Source organism: Rhea americana, unplaced genomic scaffold, assembly GCF_003343005.1.
Source record: "Rhea americana isolate MKP2758 unplaced genomic scaffold, rheAme1 scaffold_79, whole genome shotgun sequence".
Taxonomy (NCBI): domain Eukaryota; kingdom Metazoa; phylum Chordata; class Aves; order Rheiformes; family Rheidae; genus Rhea; species Rhea americana.
Window position 1 is genome coordinate 3,068,185 of NW_028186967.1, and position 23,451 is coordinate 3,091,635.

Here is a 23,451-nt window from a genome sequence, read left to right on the forward strand (position 1 = left end):
AAAAAGAAAAAGAAAAAGAAAAAAAAGATTCTGTGTGAGAGGCTTTCCTGTGTTCTGATGTTCTGTGTGACTAAAATGAAACCCTCATTACAAAGAGATGTGTGAGAATAAATAAGCGACTTTAATTGTGGTAGAGACAGTAAAGGCATGGCCAGTGGCAGTAGGGAGTAACGAATGGCACAGCAGCAGGAGATCCGGATCCTGTTCCCAGCTCTGCTGAATACTCTGTTCCATCTCTGTGTGCCTCAGGTGCTATACTTGTTAAAGAGTGCCRGGTGAGACTTCCTCCTCTTGTCAGAGAGTAGTTTATTTACTGACCAGAAAAAAACATAGCATGAGAGTATTAATCACAGTTTATAGTGGCCACAGGTTTGTACTGGCCACAGGAATTTCAAGGGCAAAGCAGCACACCCAGCTTTTGCAGGTCATCTCAAATGAATGAGCCAGGATAGCACTGACATCTCCACTTAGTCATAGCAAGAATCATCTTCCTTTGTTTTCATCTATTTTAGACAAAGTATTGTGTTAGTACAAGTAAATCCAAAAGCAATAGTGACATTAGAAGGAAATAGACAAAAATCCGTGTTAAAAATTACTAGTATTGTAAGATGATGTTTTCTGTAAGCATTGCATTGCATTTTATAAAGCTTTGCATAAAGCTTTATATGAGATTTTACTGTTTTTTACTGTAGTTCAGGGCCAGAGAAGCTTTACGTTTAGATTTTTCATTACCTGGTTAACTTAGCTTACCATGAAATAAAATGGATGATGGAAGTAGTCAAAAAATACACAATTAATTTAGTATTAGTTATTTATTGCTTTACTAGAGAAGGGGTGTTTTGAAGTTTACCTCCAATTTATACAGCTAGTTCTTTTTAAGCCAGTGGAGTTTATTTTGTAGATGCTTTAGAAATTCTTGAGGTTAGCATGTGATGTTACACTCATGGCAAACATCCCTATTAATGTTAATTAGAGCAGCAGGGCTGAATCCTATATGATTTACTGTAAACATGCCACAGTTACATAAGAAAGGAGGAAAGGTTGGAGACTTTCTAGGACAAGTAGCAATTGCCTCATGCTGACAAGGGCTTTGATGGTGCAAGAGCTATTAGGAAATTCTGTAAACAAGCCTCCAGCCTCAAACTTCAGATGCAGGAGCGAGGCCAGAGCTTTCAAGATCCATAATTTCTATGTCAGAAACATTTCTTGTAGTACTTGTACTTAATCATAGAATCATAGAATTCATGTTTTCGTAACAATCCATGGACTATAATGATATCCCTGTTGAAATCAGTGAAGTCAAATACTTTTCTGTATTACAGTTGGATTGTGTTGGTAGCTGCATGAACATTGAGAGTGCACAAGGAAAAGATGTGACTGGAAGTAGGAATTCCTTCTTTTCCTTGTTAAATCTAAATATCTTATCTTTTAGATACTTTGCTATTTAATGACACTTTGCAACTTTTCTGCATTTTTTTCATTTTGTCATCTCTACTATGTATCATTTTATATTTTTTATTTTGTTTAGTTTTCATTTCTTATATTATAGAAGGTTGCCATCATGGAAGATGGAATACAAACAGGAAAGCCATTACCACTGCCAGCACAGGAGACAATATTAAATCTAATATTAAAAATAAGGATGCAGACCTGATATTTAAAATACAGACCTACGTAGATAAGAACCCTGTTACGATCTTCACTAGAACAACATACAGTCACTGTACTAAAACAGTACTTCAGTTTTTGTTCAAAAATGCGCAATTCTTACCATATCTTACAAGTTCAACTGCTTTGATTTCTGTAGTGCAACTGATTTGTCAGATTCCTTTGCTTTCAGGATCTGCATAGGTAAAGAGCCCACCAGTGAGGAACTATTTTCCAGGTCAAGATTTTGGTTGTTATGGTCTGCTCTTGTCGGAATTCCAAGTTCAGCAGTGCCATAAAGCTTTTCATTCTTTTGCTTTCCTTTAAAGGGCTGCCTAGTACTTCCCCCCAGCTCTTGCTGTATTTGGCGCTCAAATGTATTTATTTCCATGCCTTACCAAGCCTTGACTGTCCTGTGCAAAGGTCCCGATCCTACAAATGAGTTAGGGATGTGCCTTGATACATGCACAATTTTTATAGATTTCGGTGGAGAGATTAATGGCTCACTCAGAGGTGGTTAATCTTCTTCAGAATTAGGGACTGAGGCCAGTCTCTTGCAGACTATCAAGATCTCACATCCTGTGGCTTGGGTACCTGGTTGTGTGCAGACCGAGCAGGGAGTATTTYAGCACTGAGCTTCTTATCCTAAATTATCAGTTCTTCACCTTCTTTGATGCAAAGGTTGTACCTGTTCACAACAGTTCCATTCCACCTCCTGGCTCTTGTTTGGATTGTCCTCTGAGAAAACAGAACTGTGAAGATTTCTGTTGTTTTCTACTTTTTTCTTATGTTAATTGCATTTGATTCACTGAGAATGATCTTTCTGTTAAAACTTGACAGCTTACTGTTTTTTTTTGTTTATTTTGCCTTTTTTTTTTCTCCTTCTGGCATATTGAATTTAAGACTTAGGTTGAAAAATTACCCCCTCAAAATTGTATCTACATTTTAAAAAATTTTTTTTTTACTCAACTAAATGCAATTAAAAATATATATATATTTTATGAAGGAAGTAGGTGTGTGGAAGTAATGTTGGAGTAACACTACTGACTAGAACCCAGGACTTTGTTAACATAAATCTGTGCCGAAGTAGAGCATCCCAGTTTCTATAAATGGGTACTCTTCTAACTAGGTACAAGGTTAAGTCATTCCACATTATGTCCTGATGTACATCCCATTCAAGCTATGCTTTATTTAAATGGAAAAAGTCTTAGGTGCTAAGATAGTAAAAGCTTATTAACAAAAATACAATTAAAGCACTCTGCAGCAGCACGCCTAGTAGATATAAGCAATAATATAGTCAAAAAACTTTATTAGGAATACAAAATTCTACATGAGACTTGTCAGTCTTGAAGCTTAGTGATTTTTGAATTTGAGAGAGTCACAATAAAACTTTGTATGACTCATCCAGGTCACATTTGTCTTGAATTCAGTGGGTTCAGGGAAATGAGTGTAGAAAAGGACATAAGGGAGCGCGGTTACACCTCCCCTCTTGGTATGGTTAGGGCTGATTTGGATCTGCTCTCATTTCTGTCAGTAGCCTGTGGTTACTGTGGAAAATAAAATTACTTAGTGAAATAATTCTCACCAATGGAATTAAAGACTTCTCAGTCAGACATGGAGAGGGCATAAAGCCAAGCCAACCTGTGCGTGTACTTTCTGACAAGATACATACTATCAGAATCATTTCAAGTATGTCAAGACTTTGGGGGCATTTTGACAAGCTGTCAAGCAAGTCATTGGCAGAATCAGTGGAACATCGGGGCTATTTACTAGGTTTACACATATGGTACTTTTGTGGCTGCATGAAGAGTGAATACATAGGAAGCCAGCAAATAATGTGACAGACCTGTAATCCGAGGAGAAAAGGATGAAAGTGATTCACTATTCGATCTCATCTATTAATTTTTATGCACTCTACAGGTGAAGGAGCTATTCAAGTGCCTGGAAATCTTTATTTTTCACTTGAGCTAGACCAAACAGATAACCATGCAGGCAGTCTAAAAGACCAAATGAGTAGCTCAGTCTTTCTTAGCTTTTCCTGTAATTGTTTGCTCGGTAGTTGCATATGCAGACAGTGAGATTGTTTAGGAAAAAACAGGAGATYGCCTTTCAGCCCGAGGGAAGACGCATGCTTTTATGATATTGGTGGAGCTTTTGTGTTTGTTCCACTCACCAGGGAACTTTTTCCTTGCAGGCTAAAATTAAAAACCATGAGGAATTTATATAGCTGTTGCAGGCTTCTGCTTAGCTATATAGATGCAAAAGATGCCCTAAAGTAGACTTCTTCAACCTCTGGGTTTTACACTTAGGAAAGAAAGTGAAAATCTTATGTTAGTTGTATGATTTTGATGCAGTGATCCCATGTGGTGTTTTATACGTGTTTAAGAACAAGTGGCTATTTTCAGAGAGAAGGCTAATACTTGTCATTCATGTATCTTTATCCTGCATGTTCACAGTAGGATTCCAGGCTCTCATATACCAACTTTCAGTAATACCACTCTTTGGATATCAGTGCCTTACTCTTGATTAACAGTGCTTGTCAGTAAGCATTGAATTCTATGTGTATAAAGTCATATTAGCCTGTGTTAACATTACCAACTTACTCATTTCAGGCTCAGACTTTGGCTGCTTTCAGGTGAAAAGGCAGCTGTACCTCTAATCCACCTTTATACTTCCTCTRAAGGCAGCCAAGGGTTGAATCAACACATGGAATGAATGAGAATAGCCAGAGGGCTGTGTTAATTTGTGCTGTCGCAGGTAACAGTGGTTCTTGTCCAGGATCACTAGAACACACTGCATGCAACCCTTATCTAAGCAAGCCCTGGCACAGCTTCTACGATAGCCAGCCCGTTGGCCCTCTTGATTAGTTGTAAGGCTGCTCTAGCAGTAGAAAACAGTGTGTCAGGTAGATTAAAGATCTAACCTGTATCAATGCATTGAAGTACAACTTCTACATACTACTTTTGAATTTCTTAGTCATCAGAATCTTCAGTTCTGATTGCAAATCTCTTGGAGAGATGGGTGCACTATTATACCTCTAGGAGTAAAGTCAGTTTAAAAGGTTTTCATCCTTTCTTGCCTGCTGCTCCAAGTTGCCATGCCTTTGCAGTTTTGTCAGCTCAGCTGACTGCAAGGCAGCCTCTTGCATGGATCTGTGATATGATCCAAGTTAGAGACATACATATTTTAAAGGCTTGTTTCCATGTTGCTGTTGTTGTAATCTGGGTCACATAACGGCTCTGTTATCCATCCCTTCGAGATGTTTGAATTTACATAACTGAGGAGGTAATGACATGTGGTGAAAGGGCAGAAATGAGCAAAAGTGGGAGAAAGAAAAGCTGAAATGCTTTTTGGGCTAAAAGGCTACTTTAAGCATAAGGTATACCTTCAATGTCATATGAAATAACCTGTGTTTCTCAGATGCTTGTATTAGATATTTTGTCAAAAATGTTGTGAAGTTCTCTTTTGTAGATAATGTACTACTGTGTGGTATGCAGATCCTAGCTAAATCAGCATAGGCCTTTACCTCAAAGCACCATTTATAGATCTGCAGAGTGCATAGTTTAAGGGCACATGCTTTCTGCAAATCCCCAAGTCCTGTCTSCACAGCATGTTAGATCCTTGTGAGGGTATTTTTGCAGAATAAGATGATTCTTATCCTACAGTAATTCTGCTCACAAAGCTCATCTGGATTATTCTGTAGGGTTTATTGGGTTTCTCTTTGGTCAAGGCCTTCTGAGACCAACGGTTCCTTTCCTCTCAGTGCTAGAAGTTACACAACCAAGAGTCCAAAGTTCAGAGTTAGAGTCTAGTGGGAGTGAAAACTTTGATTCACGAGGAAGTTCTCTCCAAGTAAGGAAAGGTGTGAATCTATTTCAGAAATGGATTCAGATAAACCCTGAAAAGGCATTTTGGGGCTTATTTAACAAGCTGCTGAACAAATGTGGTGTGATTTCTGCTACCAACAGGAGAAATCTTGCTGCCTCTTCCTCCTCTTTGTCTGGTTTGGGTGGACATGCCCTCTCCCTTGGATTGACTCTGATGCTCATGGGACCCTTTGAGCTGCTAAACTTGATACGCTGGTAGAAAACTATCCATGTCTTAGTTTTCTGTGTTAGTTTTCTCCTAGGTTAATGAGTTGATTTAGCTCGTGTAGGGGTCTGTTGGCTGGCAGAGCTGGCGCCAAGTATCGAGACAGGGTATTTTGCCAGGAAGAGGAACAAACAGTGGGTGAAATAGTAGGTGCATCCCCCTTTGACTGTAATGATTCGTTAGGTCAGTTCACCCCATGTCAAGGAACGCTTGGCAGATGGTAGGGGACGTAACACAGAACAGCTGCCATGCTCTAGGTTGGGACTAATGAAACTAAAGACAGCTGAAGTGCAGCGGAAAAGCTGGATCTTCCTTTAGTTGCTGTAGGTCACTACAGATCTGCTGAGGTCATGCTGATGCTCACCAGCGAAGAGAGTAGTCCTAAATGTTCCAGCTATGAAGATTATTCAGAGCTGCTCAGTGATCCAGGTTCTGGTTATCGGTGGTAGTCTGAAGAAAAAGGTATCTGCTAATTGGTTTCTGGGAAGTATTGATTCACTGAGACCAAGATTTTAATAATTGCCATTAATGACTGGAATTCTATTGAGCGCTCACATGAGCAAACGCTCATACAGAAAGTATTTTTTTGCTTTGTCATTCTGTGTGCAGCAGATTGCCTGGAACAGCAAGGGAGAGGCCTCTAAYGTTAACAGCCTGCCCAGAAAACTTTTAAGTTTCTGCCCGAGGTTATGGTTGGGTTTTTGGGCTATGCTAAAGCTGGGAGTGTCTAACAGAGATCTGCTTGTAGATAATTAGAGAGATTTATATAAATGTCTGTGTCGTCTAACTGCTAGATATTTAGCTAATTTAAGATGCAGTTTTATGTGAACATTCATGAGGTTGTTGAAACTTGTTACAAGAGTAAAGTATAAGGCTTCAGTTGCTTTAGGTACCCGCAGGAGTGTAGCTTTGATAATGTGTTGAAGAAGAGATTCCTTTTCATGCAGGTTGTGACCAGTGTTCAACCCCTGAATTCTGGCTTATCCCAGGGGTGTGTGTACGTATGGCCAGGGCGGGTGGGTGGGTGAGCTAAGAGGATGTATACACATATGAATTCATGTATGCTTTCCACAAGCTAGAACCGGCTTAGAATTATACATCCCTAATACTACTACGTAATTATTCAATAACTGTTTTGATCTTCGAAACCCTTTACCAACCTCAGCAAATTGCTTTCCCCAGTAGCTTTGTGAGATAGAGGAATTTTATCAACATATTTCAGAGAGGGAAACTGGGACAACAAGGTTAGAGCCCAAATTTCAGTGACTGTGCCCTTTTGCATTTGTATGCATATGTGTGTGAATGCTTTTCAAATTTGTGGGCTCACTGCCCAAGGAGTGTATGCACACTCAGTATAGCTGTTTGTCTAAGTGTGTGCTTGTGTCAGTCAGAGTTTGCTCAATTAATACTGGTTGTGCAGTGCAAAATATGTATATGATTAAGTACAAACAAGTGGGTACTGACCCATTTATTGGGAACTAAGTTTAATRTAACTCAGAGTTACGTGGGAGAAGGCAGAACTGATAATGACTTCCAGTCATGTATCAGATTTCCTTTTCTTTCCATTCTATGTCAGATCAAGTATCATTAGAGCTAGAGATGTTAATTTTTTCTTTCCACTAATATTTTACATTTTCTGTTGGAAATATGTATGTATTTTACAATTACACCCAGTGAAGAAACACAGATCTTTCTTAGACCTTTGGAAAWATTTATTTAGGCAATTTAAGAAACCTTGTGGCAGATTTTTTTTTTTTTTTTGGTAAAACAACACTTTCATCATATCAGTAAATTGACCTGGATTAAGTGTTTCCAGGCAACCAATTGAAGGAGAAACATCAAAACTTTTAATTGKCTTTAAAAGGTATTAGATTGAAAAAAAAAACCCGACAACACAATAACATTAAAAAATCACTTTCTGGATGAGAAAAGGTAAAAATTATAACCTTCTTTTAACACTGAATCTTCAAGCTTAACCACAGCAAATCTTATTTCCTTGCTTTGTTCCAAGYGTACTGTTGGATTGGCAAAATGTTCTGAAATCCCAGCCAATCCTCATATGAGATTTCATTAAAGAGAAAAATATAGCAAGTCATCCTAACGTTGCAAATGACTCATCAGTTGCCTTAGGAAATGCTGCCGAGACAGGCGTGCTGCTGAAGAGGAAGAGCAAAGAGTGACGAAGGCCACTCCCCTGGCCAATCTCACTTCAGGAGCACAGCCTTCATAAAGGACCTCTCCACAGTCGCTGAATTCCTTTATCTTTTATTTTGTAGAGAATGCACAGAAGCTGCAAGAAGCACCCTGTGAACTAGCCACAGAAACTTCACAGCCAGTTGTTCTTGTGCAGGAGAAGCAAGAAAGAGATCATGAGAAAACTTTAAAGGTAGGGAGAGATAATTTTTTTTAACTCTGTCATGTAGTGTTGACATTAAAAATAAAGAATGTAGACTTTCTTTTAACAAATTGTAGTACTTGGGAGCAGAAAGGTGGAGATCYGTTCTCGGGATGGGTCACAGTCCTGGTTCATGGGTTGTGAAGAAGTTTCCGCTGTTAAATGAGAAGCAGAGCTTCTCAAGATCTGTGCTGCTTTGGAGTAGGTTTCTAGGATGTGGCTTCAGAGGAAAGATTGTAATCTACTTGGTATGGTCTAAAACTGATAACACATTTTAATGAAGAATGATTATAATGAACTAAKGAATATGAACCATTTGGTAGGGAACCATAGATGGAACAGAATATGCATTATGAAGCAGCTGCTTTTGGTAGTTGTATCTGATGGCTCTGCAGGAGCTAGCTTGTGCCCACCCTTCAACTTCATGCTGGCCTGTTGCCACTGAGCAAACAAGAAAGTGCATTTTGGAAAAGATTAGCATGCTTCCTCTAGGCTTATATCCATAAATATGAATAAAGTGAAACTGCTTATCATAATACAGTAACTGTTTCTTTTTCAGATTTTTTTTTTTTTGATAGTAGTAAGAAGTTTGAGCCTGGCCAATGACCATGATGCAAAAAGCAGAACTGAGCACAAACTTAGATTCAATGGTAGGGGTCTATTATTGGGGTTGCTGAGGGGAAAGAGAAGAGGAAGGAAGSCTTGAAGTATTTCTGGATGTGTTCACAACAACCACAGATGTTTTCTAGGTTTCATTTGAACAATTAACAAGCTCTCCAGGGTTACAAAAGACTAATACAAATGCAGCTTTCTACAGACACATGCCCAATCTGAGCTTCTGACATTGCTGTGTAATTCAATGGAGTGGTGGGCGATTTTTGTCAGTGATATGGCTGCACTGGGAGCAGTCCCTAGGATAAACACAGTTAAACAGCACAGAGGGGATAATTTAACCCAAGAGGAGGAAAACAGTAGAATGGGTTGAGCCAAATGCAAAATGAGGGAAACAGTAGAATGGGTTGAGCACAAATGCAAAATGAAAATAAGCTCAAAAGAAGGAGAGAACTTAACTTGGTTTCTTTAATTTTATTTACCATAGTCATCTCCAGTAGTACTGAATCAAGTGCCTAGTTAGTCAGATAGAAACACCTGAATAAAAGTGACTGGATTTGTAAAATGACTAGCTGCTTAATGTTTGCTTATTTACATTTTAGTTTTAAAAGTTTTATTGTGACCTCAGTTGATACTCACTGATTTACATTAGYTGAGGAATCTGCACTTTGCTTACTACAAATGTTGTCCCACAGTTTGGGAGGYACTGAGAATTTTGCCAGGCCTTGAGGTCTGAAGCCTGGATAAATTGGAGCTCCACAAAGTGAGTATGAAGACTGATCTTAGGAAGGCTGTATAAAGATTAATGACGTATACTTTGTGGCATATGGCTATCACAGTGCATTTTAGGACTTGGGGGATGTTTTTCTGTTGTAGTAGTTATTAAATCTAAAAAAAGTGAACCCCTGGTGAAACTCCACTGATCTCTCTTGATCCATTTGGTTATAAAGTTAGTTACAGTGCTAAACCAAAGCAAAAATACACAAAGCAGGTTACAAAAGTATAGTTTTCTAGAGATTGTTTTCTTCATTCAGTTCTGTTAATTCGTTGGTAAGGCTGGTAATTGCAGATGATTACAGTGGTGTATATGTTGCTGTATTTTCCTACTAATATATGCAGGAGAGGGGAAAAAACACTAATTAAGAAAGGCCAAGGCAGATGAAAAGAGTAAAATAAATTAATGGAATCCCTGTGTCAGCATGTATGTGTCTCATCCTGGAGTATATTATGAGAAGACACTGAAGGTGTGGTGATGTGGAAAACCAAGCTGCGCAAGGAAATTCAAGCCTCCAAAGAATAAGAAGGTTCATAATCCAGTATAATAAGTACTGAGCTATCCAAGAATGAATTAGGAAGATGAAACCTGAAGGTGCTAATTAAGAGCAGAGCTCAGGAACTCCAGATGCACCTATATTCTCCTGTCACAATATTTGCTACTGAAAATACTCATTTTTAAGCACYGTGGGTAATGTTTTAATGTTCCCTAACTCATTTTGTTTGCTCCCTTCAGGCAGATAAAGAAAGCAACCTCCAGAAACTRTTGGAAATGAATGGGCATATGCAGGTGCCCCATTCCTACGACTATGACCTCATTGTCATTGGTGGGGGCTCAGGTGGTCTGGCTGCTGCCAAGGTATGAGAAAAAAGTTACAGTTTTCTTGTAAGTAGGTGAGTGACATCCTGATCAGCTTGGCTCTGCATGTCTTTTAACRCTGTAGGGGCACCACATTTATTCCTCATCAGCGGAAGTTCTTTAGAATTTAAGCCCAATAACATTAATTTGCCTGTCTTCTGAAGAAGAAAACTGTAAAAATGTCATGGGATATATTCAGTAAAGTGAACCTTGGTTCCTCTGTATCCCYACTAGTAGGAGATGATGTTAGAAAGCAGCGTGTAGATACCTCAACAGTGGCTTTTATTAGTAGTTGAAATAAATTAAAATTCAACCAATAATTGAAAAACCTTTAAAAACTTTTCAAAATTAACATCAAAATATTTTTAGTTTTGTCTGATGTCAGTATCTGCTCAGAAATAGTTGTGTTTTCATTTCCTACAATGCTTTTCAATGGGGGAGATTTTATATAACTTGTGAGCCTACACAGTTACATAAATGGAGACTTTACCTGTAACTTCAGCAGAGTTAGGATCTCACCCTTCATTTTCTAGGGTCTGGTACTTCCTGCCTGTAGCCAAGTAATATATGATTTTTTACTGAGCTATTCCCTTTAGAAACATACTTAGAACTGATAGAAAGAATCTGAAGTAGTAGAGCTCTTTTCAACTCTTACAATTGTCGTTATCCCAGATATTTGGAATTTGCTGAAATTTAGTGTAATTCAGTAGCTCTCACTTACATTGGTAGTTAGGCACGTTTTACCTCATCTTACTGTAGCAGAATTACCTAATTAGAAGTGAACTGAGCATTCCGAGGAAAAAGTAACTATTTCATTGCTCAAGACCTGAAAATGGATTGTTTCGTCAGACAGGAGACATTCCTGTTGTTCTTAAGAAATGGGGAAGGTAAATCAGGAATGGAAGAAAGTGAGAAAATATTGCATTGTGCTGTTGGATTTAAACTTTGGCCCCTTGGAAGAACATTTGTTATAATGGGGGAGCACAGAGCTGGGTAGTAGATTGTAATATGCATTGTGTCCTTAACCTGTACTGGTAGGTTGGTGGTTTCTCACTAAGAGGGTCACTATTGTCATGATCTAGGACGAAAGATAGAATCTAGAAAAAATTAGGAGACCCCACAAAAGTAAATAGACGCGAGTTTCAAGGGAGTGGGGATGTTTTAAGACAAAGGAGAGCAACAAGAGTAGAGAAGAATAACAGCCTGCGGTAAGTGCGTTAAGAAAACTRCTTTGCTTTGTTGTATACATGTCAGGTTATGAGGCTGCAGCAGYGATGTTAATTGCATCATTTCTCAGYTATGGTTTAGAAAAGGTGGTAGCTAGGAAGATAAATAGCCTTACCCTTCAATTTAGTTTAGAAAGCAGACAAGAGATTGCAGAGTAGAGCAGAGGATAGTAGATCAATAAAATCAGCATCATTATCAGTAGTAATGTGTATATTTCAAGCAATTTCATTAAGCTGAAGTCAAACTGTCTTACATATACAAACTTCTGGCTCATACTTAGTATATTATTGTTATTTTTAAATTGAATTAACATAGATGGCTTTAAAAAGCAAAGCAAAACAAAGCCCCAACTACACAACTCTTACACCAAGTTCCAGATACCTACACTCACATTTGCACCAGTTTASCTAAGTTAATCAAACGCATACCTTACGTTATGACACATGCAAAGTTGCATCAGATGTCTTCTCTTTTTCTCTCTGCCTTCTCAGAGCTTGTTATTTTGGGGGTACATGTCCACAGTGAGTGCAAGCTCTGTCAAGCTGACCGTGCAGCCTAACCACAGACCCAGACCAAAGCACCAGGCCACYGATATCAGCTCACACAGAACAGCTCCAGCCCTTAACAATCTTCTTGTGTTCATGCAACACTGCCCTGAATGCAAGAAGGTCTGAAAGCGTGTGGGGCAGGGTTGGTTAGTGTGGGCATCTCACCATGCAGAAGTGATTATATCTGTTCCTGATCTCTACTGATGTGTCGATACAGTGTTGCACTGTATTATGTGAAAATGTAGCACCTCGGGACTAGTATTAGCTGGGAATCTGTGCATTCTAGATGGTCAGCTAACACTTTTGGTTCCTGTATAAGAGTTGTCATATAAGGGAGCATTAATAACCCATTTCAGTCCCTGGGTGCCTCTCTGAGGAGCTTTCTCAGAGCTTCTACTAATGCGTGGAAACAAGCTTCTTGGCCAACCTTGAGCTATGATTGAAAGCAGAAACTCAATACGTTATTATTTTCCATACTGTTTTCCAAAGTTGTCCACGGTCTGCMTTACTTGAAATACGTGACTTGTATTTTGTGTGAAATAGATACATTTAAAATTGAAATTTTGGTTGTCAACTATTTGGATTAGCAAGTATTACTAGGAATATACTGCTGAAGGCTGTCAGCTCCTCCCAAACCTACCCTGAGGCCATAGTGTAATATCCTGGGCCTGTAGTTGCTATTGCTTACATCTCTAAGAACTCATCATGTGATGCAACACAATTATGGTTACTCCAAGTATCAGAGTTGCTTTTCTACATTTCACAGGGATTTGTTGTTGTTACTTCCCAGCTATRTAGTGCTTACTTAAGTGATTTTCTTGAATACAAGTTATTGCCAGTGATTTTGGCCTTTCTCTCAAAAAGTACAAAGGGAATAATGGAGCCAGTATAGAAATTCTAGTTCTCAGTATCATGTACACAYATTGCCTGTAGAATTGTTAAAGAAACTTCTTAGGGGAAGTGTCTTGAAATAAACCATCACTTTTCCAGTAATGATGACCTCTGCACATCCTGACAGTAAGGGCAGCTTGTCACAGGTTTGAAGTTTGAAGAGCAAAAGCTTGGCCTGACACCTACAGATTGAACTCAAAATTGAGCATTCCTTTATACTGCAGGGTAAGAGACTGGATGAACACAGTTGTAGTACTTGGGCACATGAGTRCTTATGTCATTGCAGGATCTGGTTTCAAACAAATGTCCCAGGAACTATTTTTGAAGGGAAATTGGATAAATGAAGAGTTTGTTAAATATATTGAAAATAAATGGCATGTTTGGAAATGTTGTAAACAAAATGACAGGATGAAGGAGAGAAGAGGTTTGATTCCCTGTTAGTCCTCTGTGCAYCAACTGTGCTGCTTGTGAAGCAGGATGAATGTCTGTTTCTCCTTCATCTTTTTTCCTACTGAGTGCACAGATTAATTCTGAAGATTAATGACTGTCTGGCTGTGCCCTTGCAAATCATTATTGCTTAATTAAAAGTCATGAAGCTTTTCAGCAATGCATGATGTTATCATCTACTCCATTTCCCCTCTAATATTTAGATACATGTCTTATTTAATTTGTTTTGCAGGAGGCTGCCAAATATGACAAGAAAGTGATGGTGCTGGACTTTGTCATGCCTACGCCTCTGGGAACATCATGGGGTAAATTTCTTTCCATTGCAACCCTGTTAGAAAGGAGCATTATTTAGCAAGAAATTCTAATTCTCCTKTGGGATCACACTAATGTGGAAACCACATTCTGTTCCTTTCCCCTAGGTCTTGGAGGAACATGTGTAAATGTGGGCTGTATACCTAAAAAATTGATGCACCAGGCAGCTTTACTGGGACAAGCCTTGCAAGATTCACGCAAATTTGGATGGCAGTTTACAGAAGAAGGTACAGAAAGATAACTTTTTTTTTTTGCAATTTTGAAATTTGTTCCAGAAATCCAGAGATTTTTTTCAGAGTTTAGTGTTTGATGCACTTAAGCATGTTCCARCTTTAACAAAGGGAGTCAACATCAGAGACCCTATAAACTTAAGTGATTTTCAGATTTAAAGCTGTAGTGCTTGCTGCTTTGCAGCATTTGATCTGTTTTTAATAGCTTATCATACCAAAATTTAAGACTGGTGTGTTGATAAAACCAATAAAATATTACTCAATTTCTGAATGTAACCCAGTATCCAAGGGAAGACCCAAGAATGTCCTCTGTTAGAAAAATAACCTTTCTTAYAGTTGCAAGCAAGGATTTCCTTTCCCTGGTCTTCCTCACTACTACATAGACAGATGAATTTTCTTTGTTTGAACTCTGATATACATATTTACAGGACTGAGTTTTATTTAGTATATAATCCTGTAGAAGGGCATATGCAGAAGCACCTCTCGGAGATGCATAATCTTTGCTGAGCAATGACACCTGCTCACAGCATGGATCCATAGAAGAATATTGATAAGGAGATAAATMTAAATGTTTCAAAGACTATGGCTGTGCTAATAAAAGGGAAAAATATCTCAAACAGCCAGCAGGAGGAAAGTCACCTGCTTTTTAGTCATATGATCTGATTTGCTGTGACCTCTTGTGTTGTCTATGCTGCCATAATTCTTCAAAATTCAGTAGGGTTACCCTGGAGTGAAATAAGAATAAGACAAAGGTGACTAGATCATGACAAAAGGTCTGTTTGGGAATGCAAGGTTGCCTGTGGAAAAAGAAGGGCTCACRAGATTGAAAAATACTTCTTTATTTTATTTAAAACAGTCAAACACAACTGGATGACTATGACAGAATCTGTTCAAAATTACATTGGTTCACTGAACTGGGGCTATCGGGTGGCACTGAGAGAGAAGAAAGTCACGTATGAGAATGCTTATGGAGAATTTGTTGGACCACACACAGTTAAGGTACTGCCTAGCCATGTTTGTTGGGGTCTTCCTGTAGTGCTTTAACAATAAAGATGCTTTTCAGATAGAATATTTTTCCCTTGTTAGAACTAGAAAGTACTCACTTAGGACTCCTACTTTGTCCACAGGCAACAAATAAAAGAGGAATTGAGAAACTGTACACAGCTAAGAGATTCCTCATTGCCACTGGTGAAAGACCACGTTACCTGGGAATCCCTGGAGACAAGGAGTACTGCATTAGCAGGTAAAAATGGGGAGAAATATGAAATAATTCATTGTGTGTAAATGCTTAACTTGCAAGAGAGATCAGTAGAGTATAAAGAGGGCTGCTTTTTTTTTTTTTTCCTTTCTGTTTAACTTTTCTTTGAAGGAACATAAGCAGAGGAGAATAGCAATAGACAGCTATTGAGGTACCGAGAACATTGTTTTCTAGTAAACACTGTAGGACTGCGAGTGGCTGGCTAGGATCGTTCTGTTTTTAGCTGATAACAGCAAAAACTGATAATGCTTTAAATCGTATGTATGCTCATCATAAAACGAATTCATCAGCTTGGTCCTAGTTGCTCTTACACACCCTTTCCCCTCATCCTTTATGGTCTTGTTTTAATTCATGTGCTGAGGTTTGTTCATAATGAAGAACGCTGCTTGAAGCAAACCTGTCTGCTCAAGTGTCAAGGAAAAAGGGGATTCCAAGGCAGTCCCTGTTGTGAAGCCAGTTGAAATGTACCTATCTTCGTGCATTTTGGCAGTCTTGAAACTCAGACCAAATTTGTCCCAGCCACTCTGTGGAATAAACTCAACTTTTGAGATAATTTGTTTCAAATGTCTGGTTAATTGATAAAACCAAGCAAAGTTAGCATGTTTTTGACAAAAAAAAATGTGATATGCAGATGAAATGTATTTTCATTTCAGGCTAACTTTTAAGTTACCTCTTAATGTAGAATCAGAGGTTGAAATTACAGGCTTGCCAACCTATAGCAATGAAATAAATGACTGGCATAATCCCTGTGAAACTGAAACACCATGTTGTGTGTTTTCCTGCTAGTGAGTAGAAGTGAAATTGGATGTAACACCTCTAAGGTACTGCTTTAAAAGAACATTAAGGTGACAGCATCAGGAACTYCAGAGCTAAGGAGTATCAGACTGAAGCTGTGTAATCTTAATTAGGTTCCCTGGGAAATAGGAACTATGATGTAGCATTTAATTACACTATCACATGCTATTTTGTTCCACAGCAACATTTGCAGAGAGCATCTTGTTTAGCCTCTGCAGTGGCTCACTAAAAGACACTTACTTTAGATTTAAAGCTTTTGAGAACTTAGTTGCCAGACTATAACAGTTTTCTGCTGAGCAAGCATGACATCTGTATCACTCCCTGCTTCCCTGAGAATCCCTGACTTCATAGTCTACCTCCAAAGTATGGTAGAACTGAAGTATCGTGATGAAGCAATTGAAAGAAATGGAAGGCAGGCAGATTAAATATGTTTTCCATAATTTTGTACTTCTAGCTCTGCCTGCTATGGTGATTTGCATTGATTTATTTTATTGACAGAGTATATTTGTCTCTGTAGATAATTCTTTAGCAAAAGTATGTCTTCAAAAAAGAGAAGATGGTATCTTTACATACTGAGCCTCTTCCTTGCAAGTTGTACCTCTGAGCAGTTACAGTTGACAGCAAATATCTGCAACAAGATTCAGAAAAAAGGTTTCATTTTTCCAACAATTTATCACTTTTTATTGTAAAAACCCTTAATACCCTTGGTGATTCACAACATTTCATACTTATTTTTATGCTCCTAATCRGAACTTTTTAATCTGCCATGTATTGATATTGTATTTCATCTGAATTTCATTTTTTTTAGTGAGTAGGAATAGGGATAAAGTCTTATTCATATGCCCCAAAAAAGTAGAAAAATATAAAGAGTGACATACTCTTTTGGTTGTCTTTGACTTTCTTTTCTTTTTTTTCCCTTTTTTTTTCCCAGTGATGATCTTTTTTCTCTGCCTTACTGTCCAGGGAAAACCCTGGTGGTTGGAGCTTCTTATGTTGCCCTGGAATGTGCAGGATTTCTTGCAGGTCTTGGATTAGATGTCACTGTAATGGTGAGATCCATTCTTCTAAGAGGATTTGACCAGGATATTGCAAACAAAATTGGTGAATATATGGAAGAACATGGAATCAACTTTATTAAACAGTTTGTGCCAATCAAGGTAGGCTGAAAGCGAATACAAAAGTTGAATTCACAATACAGAATCTGCTACAATATAGGTTAATTTTTGTTTGTTTTAAACTCAATAAGTCTATTAAACCTATATAATGAGAAACACAATTTAGCCTTGTTAAAATCATTTGAGATTGCAAAATTCATTGTCTTTATCAAAATTAGATTGCTTAGCATATTGTACATTAAAAATCTTGCTACACTTGCTGGTCCTGATTCTGCAAATGCTGAATATTTTATATTTCAACAGTTGTCCTGAAATCAGTGGGACCGCTTGCAAGCTCAGAATTATATAGGTATATAATTTCCTGCAGGACTAGAGCCAGTGCCTCACAAATAGTTATATTTTTCATTGCCAGTTCTCGAATCCTCAACCAGCACGTACTGCTTATGTTGCCTACGYCAAGCAAACTATCATGAAAAGTAAATGGGCTTTATAAGTATGTGCCTATATCCTTTACTTGGCAGTGTGTTTGAGTACTTGYTTAATTTTTCTTGAGTTCCATAGGGGTACTCATGCAGTTAGTTATGTATATGTATAGGCAAATTCAGGCAGAAAAACAGATTAGATAAGCTCAGGAGCTTAATGTAAAATTGCTTTATCAAAGACTTCAGAGGGTGCTAACAGTATTTTTCTTAATGGTTTTTCACAATGATTAGTGCTTAATTATTACAGGAAAAAATGTATTAWGCAATTTTCCATTTGGCATTAAGCCAGAGTGTTAGAGTTTAACACTTAGGGGATTAAAGCATTAAACAGAGTGAAGTCCATTCTTTTTCACTCTTAGCAATATCAATAATAGTTTAAAAAATGCACTTGCCAGTTGCTGTTCTGCAGATGTGACCCCTCTCAAAAAGTATGAGATTTGCTGTGAGAGGTTAAAGTGAATGTTTCAAGGAACTTTATGCTCTTATTCCTGTCTATGTTGTAGAAAAGGCCATGGTGTAGGAAAAGCAGGGATGAGTGTCTGTCTTTTAAGTGTTTCAGATTTAGCTGTTTGTAGTCTTTTCTAGAGGGTAGGGAAGGAGGAAGTTGATCTTAGAAGAAGCAGAACATTTCAGCTAGGTGGTGAGTGGTCTCCTCAAGGTGCACTCTACAGAGATGAGTCCCTCATCCTAATCATAAAATGCACTTTCTTGTGTTTTACTCAGTACCTTCACTGTATGCTGTTAGTTTTAATGGGAACAGAATATTTGGCCCTGTTTCTAGTTGAGATTACCATTGAACATGACTTACTGGTATGTTTTTAGCAGGCCTTCTCTTCTTTCCATCTTCTCTTTACCTTCTTTTCTCTTCTTTTTCAATGTTGTTTTTGAAGTTAGGCATATTGTGCTAATTAATGAACCTCCAGTGGGACATTTGAAGACATAAAATGAATTAYTACAAATAATGCTGCCTTAGAATAGGAGCATTTAACACAGATCTTTTGAAGATGGTAGAGTAGTGCAAAAGGTGGTGGTAGGTGGTTAATCAAAAAACAATACAAGAGAAAGAGAATTTGATTAGAAATTTTCCTTTGTCTATCACCAAACATTGAATATATATGAAGTAAGAATTAGGGCAGTTGTTGAAGTGCACATTRTTTCTTTTGTAGAATGAACACTAGAAGTTTCACAAAATGATTGTGTGTTAAACACATGTATATGTTGCATGTACAGCCAGCCACGGGAAGCAGCTAGGAGCCTGGCAGTTCCATGGCAGTGAGAGAAAGGCTGTACTTGACGATATATAGTCCCTTCCTCAGAGTTCAGTGAAAATTGATAGGAAAAAAGAGAACCTGCCTATGTAGCTTTAAATTCCATTTGCTTGTTTCGTAGATTAGCAAAAATGAGTGTTTGGGAAAAGCCAGTGGCATCATTCTTTCTGCTTTTTGTTTTCTAATGTTGGCTTTTCTTTTTTTTTCTTTTTTTTTTTTTTTTTTCCATGATTGTGTTGCTTTCAACAAAGAGCCTGGGTATAAGAAGATTCACCTCTGCTTCTTTTGTTGCTTTTTCTTTGCTGGAGTAGGTTGTAATCCACTGTAGTTATGGGAGCAAAAGTGTGCAGCCGGATCCATGACTAAAACTTGGAATATTTATTTCAGCTGACTCTGCAGAATTCTAGTTCTTCAGAATTTTTAAAGTCACTAGTGTTTTTCAACCATTTAGAGCCAGCTGCTGCCCTCTCCTGCAAGGCAGTGGGGGCTTTATGTGTCAGACTGAGTCATTCAAACAGGGCAAAGGTCTGCCCAACCAAGGGCTGGACTGTGACTGTGGCTCCTCCATGCATGGAAGGCACACTCRTCTTCTAGGGGCAGCTGAAGAAAATGTCCGATGCTGCTTCTTAGTCATGCAAGAGTTCCCTTTCTTACCTCCTCTGTCCTCAGAAACAGGACTAGCAGTTTGTTTTGAACTTGGAGAAGAGCCTAACCATCAATACAACTTTTACAAACTGGGTATTGTTGTGTTGGTTGTAAGAATAAATGCAGAGACATAAAAACAAAATGTTTAAATATGCAAGTAATCAGAAATCTAGAGAAAGGTAACACAGTTTTTAGACTGAATGCTTGAATTCTAGGTCGTGGTGAAAAACACTCGCTTTCAATGTAAGTGGTGGGACAAGGATGTATTTGCATATCTTTATTTGAAACTAAAAACTTGTTTTCAACCACCTTAGATTGAACAGATTGAGGAAGGAACTCCTGGAAGATTGAAAGTTACAGCTCAGTCCACAGCTGGGAACCAGATAATTGAAGGGGAATACAATACTGTGAGTTCTTCATAATAAACTCTCTACATATGTAAAGAACATGGAATACCTTCCATTTAATGTTAAGACTTTGTGGGTTGTTTTTATTTATAGATTAAATTATTCTTTTATTTTTTAATTATTACAATATGCACGCAGTCATCAGAAAATGTGTGAGAACTCTAGAATCCATTCAGGTAAGCCCCAAGTACCTTGCCAAATCACTTGCATGCTTTTAAAAACTTTATTTTCTAGCTTTGGGATGTAGAGAAGCTTGGTCATGTGAAATTCATTGCAGAATTTGTCTCCAAGGAGATATTTGTCATAAACTATAAGTAATGATTTATAGTAGCTTTCATAGTAACTGAAGCCTGCTGTTCTGAAGCTAGCGAAAACCATGACCCCTGTAAGAGCTAAGCTCAGTGTTATGTTTTCTCAGTATCTGTTTTGATGCAGCATCTTCATGAATACACCTAATGCCCTGTGGCAAGTTAGTCAGAGAGAACTTTATTACACACCTAAAATAGTAAAATTGCATGGTGAGTGCATATGCCTTTATATTTGTGATTGGTTGTTTCCATCACCTCTCACTCCGCTGTTTTTCTTAGACCTTGATGCTGAAAGGAAAAAAGTTGTGAATAAACTGTTTTGAGCTACTCAGAATGCATAAAGATAAGCATTTGCGAGCCTGGGACTTCAGACTGCAAGAACCCTGTGCCAGTGACCTTGCCCACCTGTATAGTGCTTGAGTTGTTCCATAACAAGGATATGCCACAGTGCCTATGAGAAAGTTAAACAATAACAGTAGTGCTGTTGCACAGTGTTTTAGGACTTTTTTTTTTTTTGGGGGGGGGGTCCATGGTAGTGAAAGCTTTTTTGTCTTACAAATCAGTGCTATCCTTTCTTTTAAGGAAATTTCTGGTTTCTCATTGCTATTACATCTTTCCCTGGAATGCTGTCACTCAGTATAGAAGCTGTGTGTGACTCATTTGAAGATCTTTACCTTTGAAGGCTGGCATGCTTGATCACCTAAGAGACTTGAGGCATGTCTCAGACTTCTTCGGCATGGTTCCTAGTTGTCATATGCGAAGCACTGTGTAATTACGTGGGCAATTGTCCAAGACTGCAAAGCAGAGAGCACCTTTCCTTTGTGATAGCATGCATTTGAATTTGTTCTGCTTGTTAAAGTAGCCAAGTTGGTGGGAATTTACCTTGGTCTGTCTATCATTCTGAACAAATGTTGGTTTGCGTGGAGATACTGTTCTTTGTCAGTCACTTGGTTGAGAGCCTGTATAAGTAAATGATGATGTTTTCTGGTCACAGCAAAGATCATTATACACTCTTTTTATTTGTCTAAGCACCTGAGTTTTCTTCCTAAAGAGGCTTTTACTTATAGATCAGTTCATGGTCATCTTTTTGGTAGGAATACGATATAACACTTCAGTATGAAAAGCATGAGGAAATAAAATAAAGTAATTTGACCCTAACCAATTTGTTTAGAAAACTCTTGGGGTGTTTTTCCAAGAAAGATTTGCCTATATTTAATCTTAGCAATTAAAACTGATACTGTTAGATTACAGTGAAGGTGTGCCATGTCTTGAACTCTGGGAGATGTACAATGGGTGCCAAACATTTTTATCTTAATGTGACTAAGCCAAAACTACTAGTAGTGATGAAAATAAGATAGCAACATGCAAATGCACTTTTGAGGTTTTAGGAAGTAACACATGCATTGCTATTTTGCAGGTGTTGCTAGCAATTGGAAGAGATGCGTGCACAAGAAAAATTGGTTTGGACAAAGTTGGAGTGAAGATCAATGAAAAGTAAGGAGAGATATCTGTATAGCACTGACTACTGAGCTTGTGTCATTTGCTATTGCCGTGGCAGTGGAACCGCATGCACATTGAGYTGCTTTGAGGAAATAATTTTTCCCTTGTTTGCTTATACTTGGATAGGAGATTATTTGGCAGATAGCTGGACTTTGTAACACAATATTGCCACATATGCTTTTTTGATACTGAAATGTCAATTCCTAAATGCCAAGAGTCAAATACATCTGTTCTGTTCTGTCTAGGTTCACATACCAGAGTCTATCAGCATGTTTCAGTGATTGGACTTTTTAGGATCTGTCAGTTGTTCCCTGTACTCTTTTATTACTATGTCTTTGTTTTTACATCTGCCACCTCTTGCGGAGTGGATTCATTTGTTTGTACAAATGAAATKAATACTTTTAATGTGGTGGGTTTTATTTACAATTTCTTAATGTAAATGCTGCTGTATATCTATTTTGGGCTCTAAGGTCAAAGTAGCATTCCTTAAACTCACAGTTGGAGTTGACGATGTGTTTTAGTTTTTTGGAGGAGTTTCTTTTTCAGTCTTAGAGCAACCCCTGGGAACAATCTGTTTCTGATAGAGAAGTATTTCATATTTGATGCTGTGTGGTGGCTGTGCCAGGGAGTAGACCTACTGGTAACATTTTCAGTATTGGTAACTTCATAATATCTAGACATGAGGGACCCAGACTGTGCTCCCCTTGAAGAAAATGAGCAGGACCATGAACTTTACTTGTCTGTTGGAGAGCAGTGCAGAGGACAGCTTGTGTATGATCACAGTGACTGATGTTGCTAGAGGGATTTGTTGCAGTGTTATTTATAAATAAAGTGAGAATTTGGTTCCCCCCAAATTGGCAGACCCATGCTGTCTTGTAGAGCAGTACATATCTTCCTGACTGCTGTTGACTTATGTTATATCTTCATGATGACTATTACCAGCTTAATAGAATAAAACTATAAAATTATTAGTCTAGACTGTTAATAAGAGCAAAATCAAGAAAATTGGATTTTAATATTGGAATCGCTACTGGTCCGTCTAATTTCTTAAGTAACTGTATGGCTGTTTCTATGCCTATTTGTGTAGGCATACACAAATATCCCTGTTACACGTGTTGCTTGTGGTGGATACTGCGCTATTTAATTTATTATGAAAGTAGGAAATACTAATRATTATAAACATTCATTATTTCAATACATTTAACACTAAAAAGCTTGCTGACTGTCCCTTGAGTAAGGTATCAAATAGCATGACCTGCCTCTGTGTAGAAGCCTGAAGGTTAAGTTTATAGAAACTACTTCAGCAAGGGGGTTAGAATTTCAGCAGTGGAGAAATTCTTTCATCCTACAGCTTGAGTGGGAGAATGTCTCTTCCTGTGATTTCCTAAAGGTTGCCAGTACTCAGYTTAGCTGGTAGTAAAGTATGCCAAGGAAAGGATTTATGCCTCACCAAAGAAATAATTTGGGAGATTAATCATAGATTCGTGGGCCTCCTCCTTTCCCAGTTTGTAAATTTCTGTAGCTTTTCTGCACTGGTTTACATTCTTGCCCAGGATTCTAAGATCATGAACACAACTTGTTTCCCTTGTATTTCAAGTATGTGCTTCTGTCTCCCGCAAAAGCTATTTACCACTCCAGT

The 23,451-nt window shown here is 38.1% G+C and overlaps 1 protein-coding gene across 4 annotated transcripts in view; it reads left to right on the forward strand.

Annotated features, from left to right (window-relative positions):
• TXNRD1 (thioredoxin reductase 1) overlaps window positions 1-23,451 on the forward strand; it is a 40,949-nt gene that overhangs the window by 4,311 nt on the left and 13,187 nt on the right. For 2 of the 4 annotated variants that reach the window (XR_014897964.1, XM_085322553.1), the window contains exons 2-10: window positions 8,016-8,125; window positions 10,257-10,379; window positions 13,725-13,797; window positions 13,912-14,031; window positions 14,891-15,033; window positions 15,162-15,277; window positions 17,019-17,244; window positions 19,912-20,004; window positions 21,730-21,806. Coding sequence is in view for 3 of the 4 variants with exons in the window: in XM_085322553.1 (XP_085178679.1) it covers window positions 8,016-8,125; window positions 10,257-10,379; window positions 13,725-13,797; window positions 13,912-14,031; window positions 14,891-15,033; window positions 15,162-15,277; window positions 17,019-17,244; window positions 19,912-20,004; window positions 21,730-21,806 (1,081 nt within the window). In the remaining variant the exon portion in view is untranslated. Of the gene's footprint in view, window positions 1-8,015; window positions 8,126-9,439; window positions 9,510-10,256; window positions 10,415-13,724; window positions 13,798-13,911; window positions 14,032-14,890; window positions 15,034-15,161; window positions 15,278-17,018; window positions 17,245-19,911; window positions 20,005-21,729; window positions 21,807-23,451 lie in introns of those variants that run through there. The other 2 variants (XM_085322554.1, XM_085322556.1) reach the window with 2 other exon arrangements.